This window comes from Taudactylus pleione, unplaced genomic scaffold, assembly GCF_031769625.1.
Source record: "Taudactylus pleione unplaced genomic scaffold, aTauple2 ptg000032l, whole genome shotgun sequence".
Classification (NCBI taxonomy): Eukaryota; Metazoa; Chordata; class Amphibia; order Anura; family Myobatrachidae; genus Taudactylus; species Taudactylus pleione.
Genome location: NW_028284434.1, coordinates 32,408,012 through 32,429,324, shown reverse-complemented (window position 1 = coordinate 32,429,324; position 21,313 = coordinate 32,408,012). Strand labels below are relative to the sequence as shown.

At 49.3% G+C, this 21,313-nt stretch overlaps 1 protein-coding gene across 1 annotated transcript in view; it reads right to left on the bottom strand.

Annotated features, from left to right (window-relative positions):
- Nucleotides 1–11,538: 11,538 nt before the first annotated feature.
- LOC148539012 (cytochrome P450 2W1-like) overlaps nt 11,539–21,313 on the bottom strand; it is an 83,710-nt gene continuing 73,935 nt past the window's right edge. The window contains exons 8-9 of the mRNA XM_088451869.1: nt 17,421–17,562; nt 11,539–11,726 (exon numbers count right to left, since the gene is read on the bottom strand). Coding sequence (XP_088307995.1) covers nt 11,539–11,726; nt 17,421–17,562 — 330 coding nt within the window. The remainder of the gene's footprint in view (nt 11,727–17,420; nt 17,563–21,313) is intronic.

Here is a 21,313-nt window from a genome sequence, read left to right as displayed (position 1 = left end):
AGAACACCTGACAGTTAATGTAGTATATTTCTTAATATGTCTTTTCAGATACAGTATCTATTTACTGCACAGTTCTGTGAAGGTGACAAATAAGCCTTTGTGTAACTTGTTGTGTACATATTGTGATATTTTTTCAGGTGCCAAATGCAGATGGTTTGAGACTAAACAAAATGTTGGTGCTCCCTGTTCTGCCCCTCACTGAGGGGTATATTTACTAAAGTGAGAGCTTTGAGAAATGGAGATGTTGCCCATAGCAAAAACTCTCACTTTAGTAAATATACCCCTAAGTGCCTGACAAATTTGGAGCAGACAGTATAATCACCTCTAGTTTTCAATAATCCCAATCAGATGTGATGAGCTGTAGAATGGTGTTATTAATATTCAATAGAGGAAATGTGTGTGTGGTAAAACTGTAAAATGTAAAAAATAAGATGCAAATACAATACGCACGTGGAAATGCAAGGCAAACATACACATATAACATGGAATACGCAAACAGCATGAAATGATTACAGTATGCAAAGGATTGGCTGCAGTGTAACTGTAACATAACACAGCTAGCATACATACCTGACTAAGCAGATCTATGATGGCACAGTTGAAGGTCAGAAACTCACCATCGGATGCTATACCAGGTTGAGCATGTTAAAGTGAAGAATCATTTTAAAGCATGACTCAATTTTGTGTTCAAATGCTAAGAAGAAATGATATTGTGCCTGAGAAAGGCCTCATTCCTTATCTATCTATTCTAGCTCTTAGGAATGTATTCATATAGAATAACTTATGTTAGCCAATTAAGGCTATAGTAGAGTGTATTAATCCTTTGTATTCAATTCTGATTTATATGACAGGAAAGATAAGAGATTCTATGGTTCTATTAGAACAGTGGTGTAAAATGTCAGACACTGTTTATTATCAAGGATTTATGTTCTTCAAGGCTAGACATAGCTAATATATCTGTCAAGGAGATGTCATTTAAATTTATATCTGTAGATACTAATATTCGTTTATTGATAAGTTAGGCAATACTGCCATCTACTGACGATGTATCTAATGCTTGGAATATGCTAAATATATTCATAGATATTATAATTAGATCAGATAGGCAAAGTTATTGAGCATGTGCAGATTAGATTTCTCTGTCTCTATGTTAATTTGAGTGCTATAAAATAATCTGTCTGTCCAAAATAAAGGCAGAGTGGTTTTGGAAACACACAGGTCTTGTTGTTTCCCATCATTCTCCTGCCGTAAAATGCATTGTGTTAACTGGTGGCTGACCGCTGTATGTGAGCTGTGGAGGATAAAGGGTCTATTAAGATCACCGTTATCAAGCACATGTAAAGTGTCTTCCTTGGACCATGTGAGGAGAAGAAATGGCTGCTCACAGCTCCTTTAACCCAGAATACTTTGCTATAGACTGCTAAGGCAGCTTGGAAAGGATAAAATGAATCAAATGTAAGCTGCTACTGTCCTGACCACTAGATGGGGCTGCTAACATGAATTAATGTTAACACAGAAGTGAGATAGATAACAAACCCTATGCCATACCTCCCAACTTTTGAAGGCCGGAAAGAGTGACCCTAGGCACGCCTATGGTGCGTGCGCCCAAAAAGGGGGTGGGGTTTCCCAAAAAGGGCGGGGGCATCTAGAAAACAGGGTGGAGCTTTGCTGCAATCCCCATTTACGTCACTATAGGGGGCGTGCCCAGCACTCTCCGAGATGCTGCGCAGCCCCCCCAGGCTCTCCCAACACTACTGAACAGATGCCATGCACATGCGCACAGCATCTGTTCACCTTCTGCACACCCGCTGCTCTGCTATGGAGAGCAGCGGTATGAGCTCTCCCCAACTTCCCCCCCACCACGGGAAACTGTGGCCCGTGGGTGGGACAGTGGGACAACCCCAATAAAACGGGACTATCCCGCTGAATGCAGGACAGTTGGGAGGTATGCTGTGCTAAAAGGCATGACACTCCCCATTCCATGACTGATCCTCTCTGGTTAAATACTCACCACCCAAAGCTTGGATGGGACACTAGCCTAACATGGTCTCGATTTCCTAGAAGGACCTTTGATACTTATCACAGGATTACAACGTCCCTAGATGAAGTGGTGAGGGGAAATAAAACTGATGAATAATCTTTTCTATTGACCTGAATAAAGGAACATATATCTCCCCCTTCTAAAATGTTTTATTTTCCCCAAATTCATCATGACTAAAGCATCTGTCACGATAGATGGCCTCCTACACATGCCGACAAAACATTTTCTATATTATTTTCTATATTATATATTATGGAGAAACTGTCTGAGTTCTGGCATACACAGAAAAGTGATCACAAACAAAAAGGTCAATATGATCAACATAGAAAACTCATGTAAACTATTTATGCACTGTTACCTAACTCCAGCGATCCAGCCAATCTCATATCTGACTCCCCCATCCCCTGTAACAGAGCATGTGACTAAGACGCAGCCACGTATCATATTTGGTGGTCATGCATACATCTAGAAACTCTGGGGAATTGTATATAATCTCATAAATGACATGAGAATATCTACACATGGGCACATGATTACTTCTTCTTCACACACAGGCACATGGGAACCTCTTCTACAAACACGGACACATGGTTACCTCTTCTTCACACACAGGCACATGGGTACCTCTTCTACACACACGAACACATGGTTACCTCTTCTACACACACGGACACATGGTTACCTCTTCTACACACATGGACCCATGGTTTCCTCTTCTACACACAGGCACATGGTTACCTCTTCTACACACACGGGCACATGGTTACCTATTCTACACAAATGGGCACATGGTTACCTCTTCTACACACAAGGGCACATGGTTACCTCTTCTACACACAAGGGCCCATGGTTACCTCTTCTAAACACACGGGCCCATGGTTACCTCTTCTAAACACACGGACCCATGGTTACCTCTTCTACGCACACAGACCCATGGTTACCTCTACTACGCACACAGGCACATGGTTACCTCTTCTATGCACACGGGCACATGGTTACCTCTTCTACACCCACGGGCACATGATTACCTCTTCTACACCCACGGGCACATGGTTACCTCTTCTACACCCAAGGACCCATGGTTACCTCTTCTACACACACGGACCCATGGTTACCTCTTCTACACACACGGACACATGGTTACCTCTTCTACACACACGGGCACATGGTTACCTCTTCTACACAAACGGGCACATGGTTACCTCTTCTACACAAACGGGCACATGGTTACCTCTTCTACACAAACGGGCACATGGTTACCTCTTCTACACACACGGACACGTGGTAACCTCTTCTACACACACGGGCACGTGGTTACCTCTTCTACACACACGGACACGTGGTTACCTCTTCTACACACACGGGCACGTGGTTACCTCTTCTACACACACGGGCACGTGGATACCTCTTCTACACACACGGACCCATGGTTACCTCTTCTACACACACGGGCACATGGTTACCTCTTCTACACACACGGGCACATGGTTACCTCTTCTACACACAGGGACACTTGGTTACCTCTTCTACACACACGGGCACATGGTTACCTCTTCTACACACACGGACACATGGCTACGTCTTCTACACACACGGGCACGTGGTTACCTCTTCTACACACACGGGCACAAGGTTAACTCTTCTACACACACGGGCACATGGTTACCTCTTTTACACACACGGGCACATGTTACCTCTTCTACACACACGGGCCCATGGGTACCTCTTCTACACACACGGACCCATGGTTACCTCTTTACACACACGGACACTTGGTTACCTCTTCTACACACATGGACCCATAGTTACCTCTTCTACTCACAGGCACATGTTTACCTCTTCTATACACACGGGCACGTGGTTACCTCTTCTACACACACGGGCACGTGGTTACCTCTTCTACACACACGGGCACGTGGTTACCTCTTCTACACACACGGGCACGTGGTTACCTCTTCTACACACACGGGCCCCTGGGGACCTCTTCTACACACACGGACCCATGGTTACCTCTTCTACACACACGGGCACATGGTTACCTCTTCTACACACACGGGCACATGGTTACCTCTTCTACACACAGGGACACTTGGTTACCTCTTCTACACACACGGGCACATGGTTACCTCTTCTACACACACGGGCACATGGTTACCTCTTCTACACACACGGGCACATGGCTGCGTCTTCTACACACATGGGCACGTGGTTACCTCTTCTACACACACGGACACGTGGTTACCTCTTCTACACACACGGGCACGTGGTTACCTCTTCTACACACACGGGCACTTGGTTACCTCTTCTACACACACGGGCACCTCTTCTACACACACGGACACATGGTTACCTCTTCTACACACACGGACACATGGTTACCTCTTCTACACACACGGGCACATGGTTACCTCTTCTACACACACGGGCCCGTGGGTACCTCTTCTACACACACGGACCCATGGTTACCTCTTCTACACACACGGGCACATGGTTACCTCTTCTACACACAGGGACACTTGGTTACCTCTTCTACACACACGGACCCATGGTTACCTCTTCTACACACACGGACACATGGTTACCTCTTCTACACACACGGACCCATGGTTACCTCTTCTACACACACGGACACATGGTTACCTCTTCTACACACACACGGGCACATGTTTACCTCTTCTACACACGCGGTCACTTCGTTACCTCTTCTACACACGCGGGCACATGGTTACCTCTTCTACACACGCGGGCACATGGTTACCTCTTCTACACATTCGGGCACATGGTTACCTCTTCTACACACACGGACCCATGGTTACCTCTTCTACACCCACAGGCACATGGTTACCTCTTCTACACAAACGGGCACATGGATACCTCTTCTACACAAACGGGCACATGGATACCTCTTCTACACACACGGACCTATGGTTACCTCTTCTACACACACGGGGGGCACATGGTTACCTCTTCTACACACACGGGGGCACATGGTTACCTCTTCTACACACACGGGCACGTGGTTACCTCTTCTACACACACGGGCAGGTGGTTACCTCTTCTACACACACGGGCACGTGGTTACCTCTTCTACACACACGGGCACGTGGTTACCTCTTCTATACACACGGGCACGTGGTTACCTCTTCTACACACACGGGCACGTGGTTACCTCTTCTACACACACGGGCACGTGGTTACCTCTTCTACACACACGGGCACGTGGTTACCTCTTCTACACACACGGGCACGTGGTTACCTCTTCTACACACATGGGCCCCTGGGGACCTCTTCTACACACACGGACCCATGGTTACCTCTTCTACACACACGGGCACATGGTTACCTCTTCTACACACACGGGCACATGGTTACCTCTTCTACACACAGGGACACTTGGTTACCTCTTCTACACACACGGGCACATGGTTACCTCTTCTACACACACGTGCACATGGTTACCTCTTCTACACACACGGGCACATGGCTACGTCTTCTACACACACGGGCACATGGTTACCTCTTCTACACACACGGGCACATGGCTACGTCTTCTACACACACGGGCACGTGGTTACTTCTTCTACACACACGGGCACGTGGTTACCTCTTCTACACACACGGGCACGTGGTTACCTCTTCTACACACATGGGCACGTGGTTACCTCTTCTACACACACGGACACGTGGTTACCTCTTCTACACACACGGGCACGTGGTTACCTCTTCTACACACACGGGCACTTGGTTACCTCTTCTACACACACGGGCACCTCTTCTACACACACGGACACATGGTTACCTCTTCTACACACACGGACACATGGTTACCTCTTCTACACACACGGGCACATGGTTACCTCTTCTACACACACGGGCACTTGGTTACCTCTTCTACACACACGGGCACATGGTTACCTCTTCTACACACACGGACACTTGGTTACCTCTTCTACACACACGGGCACATGGTTACCTCTTCTACACACACGGACCCATGGTTACCTCTTCTACACACACGGGCACATGGTACACGGGCACATGGTTACCTCTTCTACACACACGGACACATGGTTACCTCTTCTACACCCACGGGCACATGATTACCTCTTCTACACCCACGGGCACATTCTTACCTCTTCTACACCCATGGACACATGGTTACCTCTTCTACACACACGGACCCATGGTTACCTCTTTTACACACACGGGCACATGGTTACCTCTTCTACACCCACGGACCCATGGTTACCTCTTCTACACCAACGGACACATGGTTAGCTCTTCTACACACGCGGGCACATGGTTACCTCTTCTACACACACGGGCACATGGTTACCTCTTCTACACACACGGGCACATGGTTACCTCTTCTACACACACGGACCCATGGTTACCTCTTCTACACCCACAGGCACATGGTTACCTCTTCTACACCCACGGACCCATGGTTACCTCTTCTACACACGGACACTTGGTTACCTCTTCACGGACACATGGTTACCTCTTCTACACACACGGGCACATGGTTACCTCTTCTACACACACGGGCACATGGTTACCTCTTCTACACACAAGGGCACGTGGTTACCTCTTCTACACACAAGGGCACGTGGTTACCTCTTCTACACACACGGGCACGTGGTTACCTCTTCTACACACACGGGCACGTGGTTACCTCTTCTACACACACGGACACATAATTACCTCTTCTACACACACGGCACATGGTTACCTCTTCTACACACACGGGCACATGGTTACCTCTTCTACACACACGGGCACATGGTTACCTCTTCTACACACACGGGCACATGGTTACCTCTTCTACACACACGGGCACATGGTTACCTCTTCTACATACACGGACCCATGGTTACCACTTCTTCACACACGGGCACATGGTTTCCTCTTCTACACACACGGGCACATGGTTACCTCTTCTACACACACGGTCACTTGGTTACCTCTTCTACACACATGGAAACTTGGTTACCTCTTCTACACACACGGGCACATGGTTACCTCTTCTACACACTGGCTCATGGTTACCTCTTCTACACACACGGGCACATGGTTACCTCTTCTACACACACGGACCCATGGTTACCACTTCTACACACACGGGCACATGGTTTCCTCTTCTACACACACGGGCACATGGTTACCTCTTCTACACACACGGTCACTTGGTTACCTGTTCTACACACACGGGCACATGGTTACCTCTTCTACACACACGGGCAAATGGTTACCTCTTCTACACACACGGGCACATGGTTACTTCTTCTACACAAACGGGCACATGATTACCTCTTCTACACACACGGACCCATGGTTACCTCTTCTACACACACGGTCACTTGGTTACCTGTTCTACACACACGGGCACATGGTTACCTCTTCTACACTCACAGGCAAATGGTTACCTCTTCTACACCCACGGACACATGGTTACCTCTTCTACACACACAGACCCATGGTTACCTCTTCTACACAAGAATCCGTTTCTCTGTTTCAATTATCTTTTTCGTGTAAAATGGTATCATGATGGGAACAAGGGTCTATGTACTAATCCTTGGAGAGAGATAACGTGGATGGAGATAAAGTACCAAACAATCAACACAGTCTGTAAAGTGACAGTTAGGAGCTGATTTTTTGGTACTTTATCTCTCTCTCCACTTTATCCCTCTCCAAGGCTTAGTACATAGACCCCTGAGTCGGATGCAGTCACAGCTGACCTTGCTTCTTTTGTCGTAGTCACGCCTGCGACTTTATGTTACTGCCGCTGCAAAGCCTTTCCCTGGTGTACATCCGTGTGTCTGACTGTGCAGGGACTGACAGCACCTATAGATGTTGCATTACCGTATGGTGTGTCTTTAGATTGCACCATCATGACTTGCACCAGCCCTATGATAGGTGCAGTTTCTCCATCTCATGTGAGCAGTAGACCGACCGTCTCTGTACACAACTGCTTTTCTCTTCTCTCCCCCCACGTTACCAATTATGCTTTCTGGCTACAGTTCCCCTTTACTGTTCTCTAATGTTGTTCAGGTTTTAGATAATCTTTTATACCAAATATGCAAACCTGTTTCAAAGCTTCTAAAATGTCTTGCTGCCTCTGGTCACTAGTATGCCTTTCTTGCCACAGCGTTGCCCTGCACTCTTACTATATGATGTTTTTTCTCTTTGAATCAATTGTAAAATTTTACTGTGTCTTAAATACAGTAAAAAAATGCACAAGTCTGTATCAATAAACCGAGTATTATACGGGATGTAGAAGGCAGGTCACCACAATGGCGACAGTTCTGTTTGTTAAAAAGGGAACATGGGGACATTCACAGAATGTTGACATTGTAAGAACATCTAGATTAGAGTTACTGTGGGCTGCGGGCGGAAGGGGTTAGGTACTAAAGAGAGGTTATAGTTAGGCTGCAGAGGGGGGTTAGGCACTAGGGGGAGCTTAGGGTTAGGCTGCGAGGAGGGGGGAGGTTAGAGATAGGCACTAAGGGGAGGTTAGGGTTCCTTACCTGGGCTGTAGTGGGACCAAGCAATCTCCTCTCCCCTGCCTGTACGAGGGTGGGGGGTAGCGATCACACTGATTGCACCCCCCTCTGATTTACCACTGGCTGAGGTGCTCACAGCGCCCCTCTCTTCGTCGCAAAGCCGCTTTGCAATTATTTTTTTCCTCCCACGATTATGCCATGCCCCCTGAGTGTAATGGGTCGGCATGTACCCCTCAGCAGCTGCTGCAGCCTACACTCACAGGATGGCGGGGATGAGGGCGGGTACATGTGCACTCAGGAAGAAGTCTACCCCCATGGGGTTTTGCTGCTGTGGGCGATCTGCAGCCAGCACTTATTGGGAGAGAATTCCTCCTGAGTGCACACATCACCCCGCCCTCACGTCCCCTCCCACCCGCAGCTGTACAGAGAGCAGGCGGTGCGCAGGGGAACAATGTCCCCCTTAACAGCTGACCCAGGCTTCCAGATAATTAGTACCCGCTCTTCCCCCCCTCTCATGCACTGCTTACTGTGATGATGCAGCTTTATACAGATGTGATAACTGTGGAGAGTCCTTGTGTCTGGTTGTGTAGTACTCGAAGAATTTGGTACTTTACATTACTTGTTTGAATAACTGCAGAAAGTTTCCCAGAGGGAGAGTGTGAAGGAAAATAACTACAAATTGGAAAGAAATGGCGTCAATAGTCGGCATGTGGTCAGTCATAGACTGAAGAACTGGAGACTCTGCATGCATTGACTAGTGATGTACAAATTAAGGTTTATTTAAAATACAAAACATTAAAATCACATCAGTGTCGATCTCATCTTCTTGCGTAATTGGGTCACTCATTATCTTCCTAGATGCAATCACCTAGCATTAACACTTGGAATCATTTTCAAAGGTATATTTGATGCTTAAAACAATATATTTCTTAAAAGTTGTAAAAATGAATCCAAAACTGCTGCAATAATAGTCACTCATAATATAATGTTACCACTCACACAGTGTAGGTGTCATACAACACTGGTGTCCTGCAGCTGGAGGAATTGTACTGTGCTCCCTTGTATCTGTCGCCCCTGCATAACTCTGTTCTATCACACTGTGGGCCTGATTCAGCAAGGATCACAGTTGCTAATATGCATTGAATCAGCCGATTGTTGCGTACTGCGCATGCGTACGCATCGCAGTGTGCGTGCGTAAACAGGTCACTGCGATCGGGCCGGCAATTGCAGTGGCTACGCAGACCCATCACAGAGTGATTGACAGGAAGTGTCGTTCGTGGGTGGTGACGGGGGGGGGGAGGGTGTATTCGGGAGAACGCAGGTGTGCCAGTGCGTTTCAACGCCGTGGCATGGGCGTGCTTAAATTATCTACTGAGATACCATACGCAGCCTGAGGCCTCATAGCGAGCGATGAAGTAAGCAATTTCTGAGTGAGGTCTGACCTGCCTTACCTGTGTGTATGGGTCCAATGTTACCGATTATTTTGCTATGTTGCTAAAGTAAACTGATGTGGGTAAGGTTAAGTGGGCGTCCTTATATTAGGCTGCTATCGCAATGCAAAAGCAATTATTTGCATATCACCGCTGATACTAGCAACTGCGTTGTTTGTGTATTAGCAGAATAGCGATTCTTGCTGAATCAGGCCCCGTGTGAAGAAATTAGATCCCCATATACGTGTTTGCATAGGTGTTCCAATTTAATGGACTTGTTAAACAATTGTCACAATACTATAGGTACCACTCTCTTTTATAGGCACATGTGTTTTATGTGCCAGCCAAACATTAAATACAACCATGGCCTCTACCTTCATATAAAGATGTGTATAACTGTATATACAGCATCATACATAGTAAATCTGTAAAAAAATAAAAATGTAAATAAACATTATTTGTAATGCAAGTAATTGTGTTGCATTCTTCTTTAATGTCCTTTCTCGCTTATAATTATTTAACTCTCACGGTCAGAGACAGGACATATAGTGTGGATTTACCAGCATACCATTCTAGATTATGGCTTAAGTGGAATGCTGGGCCTTGTAGTTCCAAACTAGCAATCCACATGTTGCCTAACTCAGACATATTACTAAGAACATAAATGGCAAAACTATGGGATATCTGCTTTCATTGATATCAAAACTATCTTCTCATTGCATTTGTCTTTGACTGTTGCTGAACTGACAGCTATAAAAATGTTGCTTCATATTGTTCCATAAAAGTGTATGTACGAGTAGAAAAAGCCGGGTACACATTGGAGCAGTGTCGGGCCGATATGCCTGTTCGTAACAACATATCGCCTACATTGCTTAGTGTACGCATGACTGCGCACTCCCATGCTTGCTAGATACAGTCACCAGGTTTGATGTGCTGCACATCAAACCTCGCAATATCGCTAGCGCCCAGTACATTGTTAATGAATGTCGGAACGATGATCGTTCCGATGTTTATTAAAGTTGTCCATTGTGGATGCACAATCACTGTTCAAGGGCATTTGTTACGATGTCGGAACTAATGCCCTACGCTTTAGTGTGTAACTCTAACAAATGTATTTTACATCTGTGCTGGCACAAAACAGGCGACCAACAAACAAACTACTCAGTTGCTATATTAATTCTCTGAGCCTGTGCCAGATGAATAAACTTGGGGGATGGGGTAAACTTTATAAACGTTATTAAAGTGTAAATGGAATGGGGTCATTGTAGAACAATAATGCTGATTTTCTAAGGACACAGTAACAATGATGTGAAATGTACTACAGATTATGAAATGTACTACTGCAAAAAATCAAAAATGTATGTTAAGCCTCAATATAATGCACAGAAGCAGAACTTATCCTATACAAAGCAGTAATTACACAAGTATAAGCTGCATTAGTGCCCAGTGGTGGCAGGATGGCAGCTATATGGCATAACTGCCAACAACTGGAATACAGTAGGTGGCATCTCAAAAGTCCCACTACTGAGTGCACACACTGTCACCGCTATATATCTGCCACTGTCTACTGCCGGGGAGTGGCACAAACTTTGTAACTCTTCGGCCTCATGATGAAGAAGGAGTCTGCAGTGAGGTCTAGGTCATCTCTCTCCACTCCTGGTGGGGGCGTGAAAGTAAACTTCTGAAGCATGCCAGTGAAGAAGATAAATAGCTCCATCCTAGCCAGGCTCTCTCCAGCGCACACCCTGCGCCCTGTATGGTAATAAATAGTTATCATGAGAACAAAGATACACATTGAGGCATCTCACACTTTTCAAAAGATAATATATATAGGTCATGGACCAAAGATAGAACCTGGTTCAGTGTTGGACTGGGGCATTAAGGGCCTACCAAGGAAATGCAGGTACAGGGGCGCGCTGAAGGGGTGTGACCAACCATTGGGTAGGTGACTGTGGTCATCAATGGTAGGGGTGTGAGCATAACCACAAAGGACACAGCCTATTATGCATTCTCAGATTCCCAGACACAGCAGTGTGCTTAATTTAGTCTAATATATTTTATTTGTGCCTTATTCTTGTAATAAAAATCAGTGGCAGCATTTGTAGAATAATAATAATATTAATAATCTGTGCCACCTTTAGTTTAATACAATCGGTGCTCCGTTAGTCTAATAATAACCTGTGCCCCCTTTAGTTTTAGTGTAATAATATTAATCACTTTAGTTTGATGATAATATGTAACCCTCTGTGCCGCTCACAGTCACTGACACACACTCTGTGCCTCTCACACACACTGACACACACTCTGCCACTCACAGTCACTGAGACACTGTCTGTGCTTCTCACACACACTGACACACACTCTGTACCGCTCACAGTCACTGAGACACACTCTGTGCCTCTCACACACACTGACATACACTCTGCCACTCACAGTCACTGAGACACTGTGCTTCTCACACACACTGATAAACTCTGTGCTGCTCACAGTCACTGATACACACTCTGTGACTCTCACACACACTGACACACACTCTGTGCCTCTCACACACACTGACACACACTCTGTGCCTCTCACACACACTGATGCACACTCTGTGCCATTCACAGTCACTGACACACAGTCTGTGCCGCTCACAGTCACTGACACACACTCTGGGCCTCATTCAGAGGCGGTCGTAGAATGCAAGCGGTTGTTCTGAAACATGGCGGCCGCTTGCATCCTGAACGGCTGCCTTCATGACGGTCGTTAGGCTGTGGGTTAACACCCACAGCTCTAACGACCGACAAGGGTGATGGTCGCGATGGTCAAGACCATCGCGACCATCGGGGCTTACGACGAGACCCTAAGGTAGGGTCTCGTCAACCTTAAGCCCCAGGGAGCTTCCTGCTCTGATCGAGCAGGAAGCTCCCCACTGACATCACTGATGATGTCAGTGGGGCCGCCCCCAAACGGCAGGCGTTCCTACTGGAACGCCTCCGTTTGGCCAGGCACGCCCCCGGACCGCCCAGAAAACGGAGCGAGCTGTCACTCAACATCGACAGCTCGACCCGTCTACGACGAGACCCCTAACGACGGATCACCCGTCGTTAGCCGGGTCTCGCGCATGCGCACGACGGAGCCGGCTCCGTCGTGCGCATGCGCTGTGGAGCAACATTGAGTCAGTCGTGATGGTTCAGCGCTCACGACCGACTGAATGAGCTCATCTGTGCCTCTCACACACACTGACACACACTCTGTGCACTTCACAGTCACTGACACACATTCTGTGCCGCTCACAATCACTGACACACACTCTGTGCCGCTCACACACACTGACACACACTCTGTACCACTCACAGTCACTGACACACTCTGTGCCTCTCACACACACTGACACACACTCTGTGCCGCTCACAGTCACTGACACACAGTCTGTGCTTCTCACACACTGACACACACTCTGTGCCGCTCACAGTCACTGACACACACTCTGTGCCTCTCTCACACACTGACACTTACTCTGTGCCTCTCACAGTCACTGACACACTGTCTGTGCTTCTCACACACACTGACACACTCTGTGCCGCTCACAGTCACTGACGCACACTCTATGGCCCTGATTCAGACCCACTCGCGAGCGGCTGTCCGCTCGCAAGTGGGTCGATGTTCTGCACTGAGCATGCGCACGACGGAGGGAGCTCCGTCGTGCGCATGTGCCAGACGCGACGAGTGAAGGAAAGTCCTTCGCTCGTTGTGTCTGATCAAAGGGGGCGTGCTGTCGATGTTGATTGACAGCACGCCCCCTTTGGTGGGCGTGCCGGGGGCGTGCCTCCCTGATGGGGGCGTTCCCACGGGAACGCCTCCCATCAGAAGCCGGCCCACTGACATCACTAGTGATGTCAGTGGGAGTGATTTTGGCTCTGATAGAGCCAAAATCACTCCGGAGCTTGCGGTTGAAAACCTCAACCGCAGGCTCCGGCTCGCAGTTTTGATGGTCGCGATGGTCAAGACCATCGCGGCCATCAAACTGCACGCTCGTATAGGCTGTGGGTGGTGACCCACAGCTATACGAGCGTCCAGGAGGACGCTCCATTTTTATGGAGGGCGGCCCTCATTCAGAGCGTGCGCTCTGCTCAGAGCGTACGGCTCTGAATGAGGGCCTATGCCTCTTATACACACTGACACACTCTGTGTCGCTCACAGTCACTGACACACAGTCTGTGCTTCTCACACACACTGACACACTCTGTGCCGCTCACAGTCACTGACACACACTCTGTGCCTCACACACACGGACATACTGTGCACTTCACAGTCACTGACACACACTCTGTACCTCTCTTACACACTGACATACACTATGTGCCACTCACAGTCACTGACACACACTCTGTGCCTCTCAAACACACACTGACACACACTCTGTGCACTTCACAGTCACTGACACACACTCTGTGCCACTCAAAGTCACTGACACACACTCCGTGCCTCTCACACACTGACACACACTGTGTGCACTTCACAGTCACTGACACACACTCTGTGCCGCTCACAGTCACTGACACACACTCTGTGCCTCTCTCACACACTGACACACACTCTGTGCCGCTCAGTCACTGACACACACTCTGTGCCTCTCACACACACTGACACACACTCTGTGCCATTCACACACACTCTGTACCTCTCACAGTGACTGACACACACTCTGTGCCTCTCTCACACACTGACACACACTTTGTGCCGCTCACAGTCACTGACACACACTCTGTGCCGCTCACAGTCACTGACACACACTCTGTACCTCTGATACGGGGTGGGATGCATCAAGTATCGAAATTTGCATGCGTTGCATCCTGCAACTCATCGCATGCATACCGGGGTAAATAACACCAGTATGCATGAATAAAATCAGAAAGGACAGCTCTCCCGGTAAAAAGTCCTTCTATGCATGCGTCAAGTTACGCACGTGTCGCGGCAGGTGCTGGGAGGGATCCGATTGGATCCCTCCCAGGGGGAAGTCCTGAATAGAAACCCATAGGTTTCTACTGGGCAACAACATCTAAAGATGGCATTGCCCACTGCATCCAAATCCCGGAATGTATTGCATTCCGGGGCTTGGTGTACAAGCATGTCTCTCTCTCTCTCACACACACTTTGCCTTTCTCACAAATACTGTGCCTCCCATTTCCAGGTGGGACGAAGCCATGGTCTGCATCGGGGGACGCAGATATCTTGGCCTCGCAGGCTGCCAGGAACCGCCCAAGGTGAGTAAGTCTCAACTTACACAGCCTGGCCAAAGGAGCAAGCATCACGACTGATGGTCTCGATGGTGATCTGAGGCAGCGACTACAGATGCTGCACTTGATCGCAGATTCAGCAAAGAGGTATCTATTTCCTACAGGCATCTCCTGCTGCATTTGCATTTGAGTTGGACAATATTGCAAAGTGCAATACCGTCCATCTCTGAAGCAGGCCCTGTGTTTGAAAAATTAGGTAAGAGCTGATTGGTTGGTACTTTATCTCTCTCCACTTTATCTCTCTCCAAGGCTTAGTACATCTCCCCCTGTGTGATGTGTCACTTAGCCAATTGGAACACAGCAGACACTGCTAAGGAGTTCCTACATTGATCAGAAAATTCCTCAGCATTACAGGGCACTGGGCAGCATAGTAGCTGTATGTACTATACATAGGGACCAGCCACCAGCCTGCTCCTGCATTGGCTGTGCCCCAATAATAGTGGGCAGAGCTCTGAAGTAAAGGAGCCCATCAGGGATTTACACTGTCCCCCACCAGGCAGTCCAATCCTGTCCTGGTTGGAACATAGGAGCTCATTCAGAGTCGGTCGTGAGCGCTGAGCAACTCGATGTTGCCCCACAGCGCACGCGCATGACGGAGCCGGCTCCGTCATGCGCATGCGCTAGACCCGACTAACGACGGGTGATCCGTCGTTAGGGGTCTCGTCATAGACGGGGCGAGCTGTCGATGTTGAGTGACAGCTCGCCCCGTTTTCTGGGCGGGCCGGGGCATGCCTGGCCAAACGGAGGCGTTCCAGTAGGAACGCTTGCCGTTTGGGGGCGGCCCCACTGACATCATCAGTGATGTCAGTGGGGAGCTTCCTGCTCGATCAGAGCAGGAAGCTCCCTTGGGCTTAAGGTTGACGAGACCCTACCTTAGGGTCTCGTCGTAAGCCCCGATGGTCGCGATGGTCTTGACCATCGCGACCATCACCCTTGTCGGTCGTTAGAGCTGTGGGTGTTAACCCACAGCCTAACGACCGTCATGGAGGCGGCCATTCAGGATGCAAGCGGCCGCCCTGTTTCAGAACGACCACTTGCATCCTGCGACCGCCTCGATTGAGGCCCTTAATGTGTAGCCTCATAGAGCGCAATTCAATTCAATGTGATGTTGAATAGCCCCGGGAGTTAAGTTGGAGAATGCCGGTTCTCGCGACTTAAACTGGGTTTTTAGTCGCGAGGACCGGCATTCTCCAACTAAAGTGCTGGCCGCGCTAAGCAGGAAAACAGCTGCACAGCTGGCACTTTGTCGGAAATCTCTTCGCATCCCAGGAGGGTGTGAGAAGAAATCCTTTAACCCACCCAAACATCGCGTTGAATTGATTAGCTTCAGGAGCTCCCTCCCGGGGCTATTCAACATTGCATTGAATTGAATCGCCACCATAGTCCTTTGTGGCTGATGCATGGGCATAGCTAGCATCGATGCAAGTCGGTGCAGTTGCTATGGGGCCCAGACTGAGGGGGGCCCATCTTCCTTGTCAAAGTTACATGTGTTATATACATTTTGCACTATTGGGTGGTACATAGGGGCCCTTACACACTTTTGCTATGGGGCCTTCAAATACCTAGTTGCGCCCCTGGGCTGATGTATAGCCATAATTGCTCCCGCATGTAACTAAGGGTTTGATTGAGTCGGACAGATCTATTTTCAAATGGGTTTAAGCAAACAGTACATGTGCTGTAGTGAAGTTGATTCTAAGTCTGCTGGATTTTAGCCGGATCTGTCTTTCCTTGAAAAGGGCATTTCCAAGCGGTATCTGGGTGGCAATAAGCAATCGCACTGAACTGTTATGTCTTGTGGGAGTGTTGTGGGCGTGTAGCTACAGGTAAGGAAACTCTATTTCACATGGAACTCTTGCACCTAGCGTGAGGCCAGTGCCAGTGCTGATACTAATGATAACAGCTGTGGCAGTGAATGGAAATTGTGGGCGGAGCAACTTTCCGCTTGAAGCATTAGCCCCACGGAATGTCACAATACCATAAGATAGTAAATCAGTCTTCTGTGGCATCAACTCAAATCCAGCCCCAGGCTGGTTTTGCCTTGTAAATGATAGCCAATTTAAAGCATCAGACAAACTGGCCCCCACAGCCATTTGCCCCAGTGAGTGTACAATTCCCCAATCCTGGTAATGATAATAATTACGACTGTTGCACGTTAGTTACTCACCTTTTGAGAAAGCAAAGAATGAATCTTTCTTCAAAAAGTTCCCGTCAGCATCCAGAAAATGATTGGGGTTAAACTCCCTGGGGGTCTCCCATTCTGTTTCATCATAAAGGATCGATGTGAAAAGTGGAACCACCGGGGTACCCTATTAATAATGATGGTTATGTTTAAATATAATACCTTTGACTGGTCATCTTAGATTCAATTGTACATCCACATAAATTACTTATTAATGTTACCTTCTTATCCTGCCTTATCCGCTCTCGCTCATAATGCATGGCATTATAAGGGCAATTAATAAAATTCATGGCTTATACGAAAGATGGGGCTTAGCATTGTAGGTTTAGAATAATTGAATGACACAGGGCCTGATTAACTACGGATCGCTATTGCGATCACAACTGCGATTATGCACGCAGATCCTCTGTGAAAATATGCTGATGAATGCTATCGCAATGTCTTCGCATAGACAGCATAGAGACGCACACTGCCGCCCACTACTGCTATCTCACATCCGTAATACCTTGCTGTCCTGCATATACATCGGGAACATTGAGTAACATCGGCCCCTCACACACAATTACAGCAGCCCTGACCTTACTCAGAAATTGCTAACCTCGTCGCATGCAGTGAGCGCACTCAAGCTGTGTATGCCGTAGCAGTGACTAATTTATGCACGCCCAAGTAACTGCGTTCAAATGGACAGGCATGCCTGCGTTTCTCCGACCATTCCCCCTCACCACCCCCCAAATGCTCACTGCCTGTCCATCACTCTGTGATGACTCTGCGTGGTCTCTGCGATCGTATGGAGCCCCGCAAGGAGGTTTGGACTTTTGCTGCAAGAAGACTCATAGATCGCAGCCTTCTGCCATGCCTCCAGGTGTACAGTAGTGTGATGAGCATGTGAGACAGAAGGATGGTCAACAAGGCCAGTCTGGTACACAAACGGGAGAATTGCCAGATGGGAACATCAGAATAAATTGGAAGGGTACAAAGACAAAACAGTAGACAAGAGTAATGTCCGAAACTAAGCCAGGTCATGAGACAAACAGATTGAAAGATCGGGGTAACCAGGACACTGGAAATCAGGAATGCTGGGGCGCTGGTGTGGAAGGCTGTGCTGGGATCAAGTGTTTGATCCCAGCATCAGCAGAGTTCCAGGGGCAGGCAGAGGGGATGTGTCCTCTGCAGGACACATCCGTTGCCGGCGCTGGGACAGTGATGTCCCTAGCGTCGGTGCAGACACAGCGGGCACCTGGTGAAGGGACCGCCTGGTCCCTTTCACCAGTGCCGGCGGTACTTTGGCGCCGAGAGAAGCTTGGCTCTAGGCGCAAGCTCAGCGGAGCTTGGCGCCCGGCAGCCAAGAAGCGGCGGGTAGCCGGCGCTGGGACAGAGTACCTGCTCCCAGCGCCGTTCAGGCGTTGGGCGCGGCATTTAGTGCAGCGGGCATTTGGCTCTGGCCACGAGCCAAACCTGGCTCGCGGGCCAGCAGCCAATCAGAGGCGGACGCGACGAGCCAATCGCGGCTCGCCGCGTCATAGCCCCGTCCACTCGCGCCGTCTTGTATTAGACGGCGCCGAGCGGGAAAAGTTAGTTCGGCGGCGGAGAGGGAGGAGAGAAGACCTCCCGAAGAGCGGAAGATCGGCGCGGCAACAGGGGCGGCGGCCGCGGAAGAAGCCAGAAGACACCGCTGTCAAGAAAAAAGACAGGCGGCGCCGGCTGGAAGAAAAGAAGAAGAGGTGGTGCCGCTGGCCAGGATGGGCCAGCGGCCGAAGAATGCGGCTGAGGACCGGAGAGGACTGCGGGGGAGAGAAGTGAAAGAGCGTCACGAAGTACCCCCCCGCAGCCTCTTCCAACGTAGCAGGTAGGCCCTCCGTGAGGCCCACCATATACCCCCCTCCCTAGACCGCCAGAGTTGTCGGGTGCTAGGCCCGTGGAGCATTGTCGGGCACTAGGCCCGTGGGCAATTAGTCAGGCACAAGGCCCGGGGCACAGTAGCGGGCATTAGGCCCTATAAAAGGATTCCCCCATAACTAGGTGTAAGTGGTCTGGGTACTAGGCCCAGGCCACTAAATAATAAAGTAGGTGGGCATTAGGCCCGTGGCCATAAACCAGGCATAGGCCTGTACCCATACAGGAGGGCACTAGGCCCTATATATATGAGCCCCACAGACAGGCAGGCAAATAGGCCTGAGCCCCATAAAACGTGGTCTGGGCATTAGGCCTAGACCACTACCAGAGCCCACCGTTTGGCAGGCACCTAGGCCTGAGCCGCAGGTAAGACCCTGGGCGTTAGGCCCAGGGCCCAGAGCCCATTAGCTGCAGCGCTAACATAGAGAGGCGGATGAGAGGTGTGAGCAGTGGTGGAGAGCTGTACGGCTTCCACCCATGAGGTAGTGGTTTCCCCAGTCACCGAGAAGAGGAGCTGGCCAGCTCTGGATAGGTAGGTAGCAGACATTTAAAGAGACAGTACCGTGTTTTACTCTTGTATATTTAGTCTGTGATTGGTGTTCCGTGCAGGGCAAAAGTTTAGTTGTTGTTATATCTGTCGCACTACACACACTGTAGGTTGAGGGTGATGCCGTTTTAGTATGTGTAGTTGCTTGACATAGGTTTAGGCCCTGCACGGCTGTGTTGTGTATCTCCTTACAGGGACCTGTAGGCGAGTGAGCGGACGAAGAGCAAGAGTGTACACGGTGAGGAATATCTGTGTGTACTGTCTCTCCCTGTTTGTTTGTCACTATCTATCTCTCCTTCCTTCTGGGCGGACGGTGAACCTTGCAACCCGGTGCAAGGACGGATCTTCACCTGGTGCGTGAGTACCGATAGGTGAAAATTCGGGATCTGAGGCCAAAAGTGCCAATGATGATCTTCACTTAAAACCTGAATTTATCCCCTGGTTCGGTAGGGCGCGTCAGTCGAAGTGAGGAAGGACGGTACTCACCTCGTCTCCTTCCCCCTAGGTCATCGTGTCCGTGTTCTATTTGGAGGTTCCAGGACAGTCTGCTCAACACACGGCCTGAAGGTGAGAGGGTGCGACGCAAGGTAAGTAACAGACGTACACCTGCATGGCAGCAGGCATTGCACCACACCCACCCCTCACATTTTGGCGTAGTCGGCAGGATCACGGACACGATGTGGACTACCGGCAAGAGGACCCCCCTACGGACAGCTCCGGAGTGGAACCATCCCCGGGCATATGAGGACAAGAGTGACTGGATTACGGTGTCAGGAGAAGACATCATGAAGATGGTGCAGCAGTCGGTACAGCGCGGCAAGGAAGAGCGCCGGGAGAAGGGGCGCAAGAAAGCAGGTGTGACCCCCTGCAAGATGTGTCAGCGGCTGGGACATGATGCCAGCGAATGTCCCTGGCTTGAATTTAGGGTGACAGAAGAGGAAGAAATGTCCCCGTTGGAGATTACACAGATGGCCCAGCAAGCGGTCCAGAGATGTGGTCAGAAGAACTCTGTGAAAAAGAGACTCTGGTGTATGCTCTGCGGAACCTACTGGCATGAGCATAATAGCTGTCCACGTGATGAAGAGTGGCACCAGGAGGACAAAGAATTCCGGTGTGAAGGATGTGGAGATCCAGAGCATGAGCTTGAGATTGTCCGTGGGATGAAGACCGGATGATCTTGGATGGCAGAGCCCAGAAGTGGATAGAAGAAGCCAGGGAAGTGGAGCAGAAGAGCCTGCTGGAAGTACGTTCACAGGTGCCCATTGTTCCTGAGCAGGAGCCGAAGGGTAGAGATCCCTTTGTGAAGTAGGTGGCAACAGCACCCCCGTGCTGGAAGTGTCGGCGACAGGGACACTTGGCCCATGAGTGTCCCTGGGAAGATGCAGCGGCACTGTTATGCCCCGAAGAGGTCCCAGTGAAGAAGGATCCTTGCCCGCAG